The 7,980-nt window shown below is 47.3% G+C and overlaps 1 protein-coding gene across 3 annotated transcripts in view; it reads right to left on the bottom strand.

The window, feature by feature from the left end:
- Positions 1 to 2,908: 2,908 nt before the first annotated feature.
- CNIH3 (cornichon family AMPA receptor auxiliary protein 3) overlaps positions 2,909 to 7,980 on the bottom strand; it is a 137,210-nt gene continuing 132,138 nt past the window's right edge. For 2 of the 3 annotated variants that reach the window (XM_032137338.2, XM_058430941.1), the window contains exon 6: positions 2,909 to 4,425. In XM_032137338.2, coding sequence (XP_031993229.1) covers positions 4,398 to 4,425 — 28 coding nt within the window. In that variant the 3' untranslated portion in view covers positions 2,909 to 4,397. The remainder of the gene's footprint in view (positions 4,426 to 7,980) is intronic. The other variant, XM_058430942.1, reaches the window with a different exon arrangement.

The following is a 7,980-nucleotide window of genomic DNA, read 5'->3' as shown; positions in this document are numbered from 1 at the left end:
TGGAACAGTCCACCCCAAAGATGGAGAGGGGAAAGGAGGGAGCTAAGATTCATTGACTGTCGTCATGTGTTACCAGAAGAAGCACTTTACCGTTTTTATCTCCATAATCCTCCCTTCCCCTCTTTGAAGGGAAGTGCCATCGGGTGGAGCACTGAGGACCGAGATTTGTTGAGCACCAATTGTGAGACAGGCTCAACAAGCATCCTGTACATAATTTACTTAAATTATCACAAGAATACTGAAAGGGAGGTATTATTAACCTCATTTTACGGATAAGAAAATTGAGTCTCTAAAGGTTAAGAAGTTTGCACAAGATCCTGTAGCCAAAATCCTTCCGATTATAAAGTCATTCACATAGAATTGCTTGCTGGGAAACATGTGAGCTCAGTGGAGCCACACTGCTGTCCCGTCGTCATCCCCTTTTCTCTTCTATCTCACATCCCACTGCCCTCCTGGACTCTATCACCCTTTCAGGAATGAGAAAATGTTCAAAGCCTTGGAGTCAAAAGGACTTGGGTGGAAGTCTAGGCTCCATGACTTAATAGCAATTGTGACCTTGGCTCAATTGCTAGACCTCTGTAAGCTTTAATATTTTCAACTACGCATCGAAGACAACAATCATTCCCATTCCATCATGTTGACGTGGGGATTAAATGAGACTACATATATCAAGTGCTTTGCAGAGCATCCAGCACATAGCAAGTACTCGACGGCAGTGGTTATCATTATTGTCAGAGAACATGACACTGAAAAGAGGTGTCGGGTCCCAGCCTGACATCCATTCAGGATACTATAGACAGGAATGGGGCCTCGGGAGGACGGCAGCATCCAGGAATCTTCACTCCTGTTCCACGTGGCCAGTTGGCTTCATGGTCCTTCCAAAGGGAGGGACCTTGCCCTGGAATGGGCACAGGGCAGAGTAAGGATGGTGATACAGTTTGGATGTTTGTCCCCTCCAAATCTCATATTGAAATGTGATTGCCAGTGTTGGAGGTGGGGCCTGGTAGGAGGTGACTGGATCGTGGGGGCAGATCCCTCATGAATGGCTTAACGCCATCCCCTTGGGGATGAGTGCATTCTCGCTCAGTTCACATGAGATCTGGTTTAAGCATCTGAAACCTCTCCCTTCTCTCTCTCGCTCTTCACCACGTGACATGCCTGCTCTCCCTTTGCCTTCCACCATGATTAGAAGCTTCCTGGGGCCCTCACCAGAGGCAGGAGTCATGCTCGTACAGCCCGCAGAACTGTGAGCCAAGTAAATCTCTTTTCTTTACAAATTACCCAGGCTCGGGTATTCCTTTATAGCAACACAACAATGGATTGGCCCAGATGGCAGGGAAGACTCGCCCTCTACAGTGAGCGTGCTGACCACACGCAGGGTACTGTTCTAAGTTCTTTGCAGGTATGAACTCATCTAATCTTTATAGAAAGCCAGTGTGGTGGGTGCCATTATTCTTCCACCTTAGCAAAGTGAAAAGTGAGCTTTAAGTGACTCTTCCAGGTTCCCCTCTGACCCTTTGGGCATAGCCGCACCAGGCCTATAGCTCTACCTCTCTAAAGGATGGGAAGCAGTTCACCAACACCACCTTCAGGAGATGACTCTGCCCCACTGGGAAGCTCTCTCCTTGACGCATGCTTGGAAAGGTGAGCTCTTCGTCTCTCAAGGAAAATATTCACTTTGTATTTTGGAAAACAGAGGAGTTTCTCCTGCTTTTCCTCTCTTCTTCCCTTTGGTCACCTCTGTGGGATACACAATAAGAGACTGTGCAATAAGAACAAAATTATGTGAGAAGAGGCGGACTTGGGTTTAAATCCCAGCTACAGCTAGACATACCCGTCGCTAGCTGTGGATCTCTGCAAGTGACTCCTCTTCTCAGTTTCCTCATCTATAAAAGAGAGATCATATCCACCTTGTGGTACTGTCACGAGGATCAGGGAAAAGCATATGAAGCATCTAGATCACTGCCAGGTGCCTTGGTTTATAACTGTCATTATTTGGCCACTTCTTCAGAGCATCAAGCCCTTGTTCTACGCTACTTCACCTAGGGAGGACTCCCCTTCCCTGAGGCTCCCTAGTTCTCTCATGGGTGACATGGGGATGAGAACAGCTAACGTGCTGTGCATGATCACTGTGAGGGGTGGGTGAGGTCACCATGTGAGCATTTAACACAGTGCCTGGCAAACAGCACGTACCCCATCAACTGTGCCCTTTACTCTTATCTTTATCATCAAGATTAGCTTCTCCCAGGAACTGAAAATTCACTGAAACTCCCAACAGATCACGAGAATTATTTCCCAATCACAACTTGTGGGAGGGAAATATCTGGATGTTTCTTTTTCATAAATATAAGAGCTGTCAGGCCAGTGGCAGTGGCTGAGCCTATAATCCCACTTTGGGAGGTGAAGGTGAGCAGATTGCTTGAGCCCAAGAGTTTGAGACCAGCCTGGGCAACATGGCAAAACCCCATCTCTACAAAAATACAAAAACTAGCCACGCATGGTGGTGCGCACCTGTAGTCTGCTGGGGAGGCTGAGGTGGGAGCATCACTTGAGCCCAGGAAGGTCAAAGCTGCAGAGAGCCGTGACTGCACTACTGCACTCCAGCCTGGGCGACAGAGTGAGACCCTGTCTCAAAAAAAAAAAAAAAAAAAAAGACATTTCTACTTCCATTTTAATGGTCTTTGTGTACTTGCATCTCCTATTACCAGCCACTTCAAATCTTTTTGAAAGGAGGCAGAGTATAGAAACAAAACAGCTCCATGGTGAGAAGTAACATGGACCATTCACCTTCTACATCTAGTTGCATTTGCAGGACGGCTGTGCGGTTAGATTAGTGTCTGCAGCCTGCCATCCAAGGCTTGCCTCTCTGGATGAGGGTCACTAGTCTTCTCAGGAATGAAGCCAAAGCCAGGCCCAAGCAGCCGAAAGGTAACTCTATCCCTAACAACAGTTACTTGGTCGGTAAAAAGGGCATTGGCCAAGAGGAAGCCTTCTCCCAAAATCATCACCTCAAATTCTCCAGTTTTATACCATAAACCTCAGAATAAAAGTCTGCATTTTGTTTTCCACAGAATTTTTAGCAGCATGATGCCTTTTTGAAAATTTGCCTTTTCTTCCTATCAGTTTTCCAACCATATGTAGACAAATTCAGCTGTAATGGTTGAAATGAGAGAGCCAGTTAAGTGAGACACTCAAGTTGTCGCTGCATTTTAATAAACATAGCACACAATGTGTTGCTACACAAACACCATTCATAAACCTGAGTCACAGGTTTCAGATGGGAGCTGGGGACGTGTATAAATAGCCTGTGTATGTTAAACAGTAGAAAAGAAAAGAAGTTTGGGGAATAAGGTCAAAATCATTGTGCCCAATTTAAACATCATAAAAATCTCAGCCTTGTCATTATTTACAACCCCCAGCATAACTCCCACCCAAAAGAGAATGCCAAATGGAAAATTCTAAATAAGATGATGTCCTCACGTCGACCTAAACAGTACAAATGATGCAGCATCATAAAATGAAGTTATAATTATGTTGTCTTACTTCCTGGCTGCCGGATGCCCACGGTACAGAGCAGCCACTCCACAGGATTTTCTGAGCTCTGAGCTGTCTGGGGTTTTTGTAAGAACATAGCTTTGACTAGCATTGACCAACTGATTTGCATTTAATGACTCTGTTATGGTTTGAGGTTGCAAAAGAAGAATACAACTTGTGTGGTGGAGAACTAACACCTTGAACATGTTGCAAACGTTTCAAAAATCCATTTTTCCTATATTCACCCCTCCTCAGCTGAAAATAGCCCAGCAGGCTCAAGGCTGGTTACAGCTGAAGGCAAATCCCACACACCCTCCAGCCCCTCCCATTTGAGAAAAAGGGCGTGGCCATGGCTTGGAAGAAAGGCAACAAGAGTCTTGGGCAGCCAAGACATTCTTGAGGCTTTCAACAGGTCCCTGCAGACTTGGCCTTGACTCTGGATCATTCTGTTCCTTAGCAAGCACCTTGCGGCCTTCCAGCCTCCACTCCCATGGCCCAAGAACTCAGTGTGAACTTGCAAGGTGCTGTTCAATGAAGCGGATTCAGGAAGCAGCAACTCTCTCTCAGGAGAGGTCTAGTGTTTCGTCACCTACTCCCCCACACCACTGATGCTCGGAAGGGCTCTAGGACCCCGTGTGTGGAATTCGAATGCCAAAGATTGACAAATAGGGTGACACAGACACGCAGGGTTAACTCGGCTCCCGGCTGCTGCGTGATCCCAGCTCCCATTCAGTCTGACTGCCTGCCAGGTCTATTTCTCACATATCCTCATTCTGGTCCCTCCTCCAGTCACCAGCAGAAATGCACCTCTCCGTCTCAGGCCTCTCCCATCTCAGTCTCTGATGACGTGCATGGTCTTTGCGTTAAGAGCTCACTAAAGTGTAGATCATGCTGAATGCAAAAAAAAAAAAAAAAAAGGAGAAGAAGGTGTTAGTAGAAGCCCACAGAGGACTCAGGCTGCCCCTCAGGAGAGGGACCTTCCAGAGGCCAGACCCCTTGGCTTCTCCCTCATTCCTGTCACTACAGCATGTCGCCGACTCCACTACTGTGCCCCTTCTACTTCCCGCAACACTGGAATAAACATTTTTTGGGAGAGCATATTGTATCCCTTGGATAAAAGATGTGATTGCTCTAAGTGCCTATTATTACTCCCATCAGGATGATTATTATGGTTGTTTTCCTTTTTGTGCAATTGCAGGGCAGGTCTGGGGGTGGAGGTGGGGGTGCAGTGGATTCTTTCTGCCACCAGCTGCCACGTGTTTGCATGACGGTTGCGTCCAGGGGCTCCCAGATGATGCTGGATAATATGTTAGTGCTGGGGGAAAGATCATCATCACTACTGCAAAGGCCAGCGTGGGAACATAAGCCCTCTGGGCACCAGAACTCAATGAATTCTTGATTGGGTAACTCCCTGGCCCTCCTATTTTTAATGGACTCCAGGAATTAAACATGCATTAAAAGCGTGTGACCTAAAGTATGGCCCCAATACTACTAAGAGTGGGGTGAAGGGGACATGTATCCCTGTGCTCTTAGTAAGGGCTTCAGGTTAATTTTGCAAGGCTGAGGAATGATCTGCACCAAAATATACCTCTTTGTCTATTTCACAGAAAAAGAAACCAACTATCTTTTCACATTATAGTGAGAAAAAAAGATTCATCCAAGAAGTAAAACCGAAGGAAAGAAATGAAAAGGTTTGACTTCTAACCCTATGCAGCTGTGGAGGCCCCATGAGCTCCTCTGAGTAGCTGAAGTTCCATCTCCAGGAACCTCACACACCTCATGTGCACAGAGAACCACTGGTCAGACCTGGAGCAAGAGGGACTTACTCTACTTGGGGAAGCTGAGGGCCAGATGAGGAGTGACAGCAGGGGGAGAAGCCACATCCTAACTCCAAAGCCAGTGCTTTTTGCATGACAGTACTAAGTCTCAAGTGGATACTTTTGTTTACTCACTTTCATTCATTCTTTCATTTAATGTTTATTGAGCACCTGCTGCATGCCAGACACTATTCTCAGTGCTGGGGAAAATGGTGAGTGTGCAGCCCCAATTCCTGCCTTGAGGAAGCATAGCTGTAACAACAAACCATGGGGATTCAGTGAGTGCCAGGCACAGGCCAGGACACTGCAGACGCAGAGATGAATGAAACCAACATGGTCTCCAATGTCAAGGAACAACTAAACCATAAATAAAATAGATGGAGAGAAATAAACCTGAGGAGGAACAGGCACGATCCAGAATAACCGCGCAGGAGGGTGGTCCTACTACTTCAGGTTTGAAAACAATCTTTCTGCAGAGCAGACACTGTTCACACTGGGCTCACTAGCTAGTATTAGTATCTGCATTAGCTAGTCCCCTTCTAACACAACCCTCAAATATCACCTGGTCCACAAGGCAACCTGAGAAGTGGGGTGATGGGTGCCATGCGGTTCAAACAGGATAAAGAGCACAGGCTCTGAAGCCAGATGTTGCTAATTATTAGCAGAGACCTGAGACACATTTCTTAACCTCTGCAAAGTCCTCAGGAGCCCCTCAGGAAGCTCAAACCATAAACCATCAACCCCATCTTCCCCACTGTTGTGTGGGTCTCTAGCCCTGAGCTCAGTTCAGACATGGCTCTGCATACACGAGTCCCCTTCCCTCTCTCCCACGGTGGCCTGCGCTGACGCTGCTGTGCTCTCCACCAGCTCCAGATCTGAGGGGCTGGCAGCTCCTAAGGTGGGAGAAACAGAGTCTTTCAAGCAGCCCCAAAGAGCACCAAGGGGCCAGATTCAACAAAGAATGTGGGTGTCCGTGGCGGCCACCCAGGGTCCCAGTGAGGCTGCAGGAACTGTTTCCAATTTTGTTTTAGAAACAAAGCGATTAACACATGTATCATGAAGGCAGGGCCAAACTGAAGTAATGAACTAGAGGACAAACAGTCAAACAGACTGTTTGGAACACACTCGGTTACAGAACAATCACACCCATCTAACCGAGAGGAGCTGCCAAGACCTCCCCACTCCGCCCCCTCCCACCCCCGCAGCGGAGCACACACAGCCGCTTCCCCTCCCTGTGAATTCATATGGCTTCTTCCCCGCGACGCCTCGGCTCCAGCAGTTACTGCAACAAAACTGAAATGAGGGAATGTCTTGCCTCCGTCTTCATCCACACTGAGGTGGATCCCAGGCTAAAGGGGCAGGAGCTAATGAAAACAATGGTCTCGTTCTGTTGGCTTAGAGGAAAGACAGTGCTGTCTCTGGGGAGAGGCCACTCAGCCCGTGACTCTGCAGAAGGGGAAGTCTGTGGCTCCACAAAGAAAGCATCGTTGAGCACACTGCAGGGAAGAAACCTGACCTCTGAGGTGTCAAGTCCCTAAGCCCACGACGGCTTTGTCCACGCTCTGTAGGTTTCCCAAGACAGGAACCCATCTGACAAGCCTTTGGTTGTTAAATAGTTCAGACTTGGAGTCAGAAAGACTTAGGTGAACCCACTGGGCACCGCAGAAATCTCCGGAGGCTTCAAAGACCATCAGGCTCCCTGCCGGCTGGAGCAGTAAACATCCCAGAGCACCCCAGAGAGTCTGCAGACACTGGGGATGTAAAGGGGAGGGAAGGCAGAACCAAGTAGAATGCTCCAGAGCCACCAAGGTGTGCATCAGGATTGTCCAGAGAGCTTGTTTAAAACACAGACCCCAGCCCTGGAAAGTTTCAATAGGTAGCTATAAGCCCAGCAATCTGCATTTTTAAAAAGCACACCTTCCTTCCTTCCTTACCCCACACTTTGATAAAGACTTTTCTAGAGGTTTTCTAAGATAGCCAGCAGTTAAGAGCTACTGGGCACGGTGGCTCATGCCTGTAATCCCGGCACTTTGGGAGGCTGAGGCGGATAGATCACATGAGCCCAGGAGTTCAAGACCAGCCTGGGCAACATGGCAAAACCCTTTCTCTACAGAAAAATACAAAAATTAGCCGAGCATGGTGGTACATGCCTATAATTCCAGCTACTCAGGAGGCTAAGGCAAGAGGATCCCTTGAGCCTGGAGTTCAAGGCTGCAGCAAGCTATGATCTTGCCATTGTAGTCCAGCCTGGGAGACAGAGTGATACCCTCAAAAAAAAGAAAAAGAAAAAAGGAAAAGGAAAAAGGAGTTCAGTCTTTGAAATCGGACTCAAGATGTACTACTTACAGCTGTGACACTATTAGCTGGAATTCAGGAAAATTATCTGACTTCTCAGATTCAGTTCATTTTTCATATGTGAGTGAGGATAGTATTTATCTTATAAACTGAGCAATACGTACAAAGCTCTGAGCACAAAGCCTGGCTCATTTTTAAATGTCAGAACTTTGGGAGGCTGAGGCAGAAGGGTCACTTGGGGCCAAGAGTTCAAGACCTGCCTGAGCAACACAGTGAAACCCCATCTCTACAAAAAATTTTAAAATTAAAAAAAAAAAAAAATTAGCCGGGCATG

The sequence above is a fragment of the Hylobates moloch genome, unplaced genomic scaffold (assembly GCF_009828535.3).
Source record: "Hylobates moloch isolate HMO894 unplaced genomic scaffold, HMol_V3 SCAFFOLD_18, whole genome shotgun sequence".
Taxonomy (NCBI): Eukaryota; Metazoa; Chordata; class Mammalia; order Primates; family Hylobatidae; genus Hylobates; species Hylobates moloch.
Note: the sequence above shows the minus strand (reverse complement) of the source record. Positions and strands in the feature narration are given on the sequence as shown.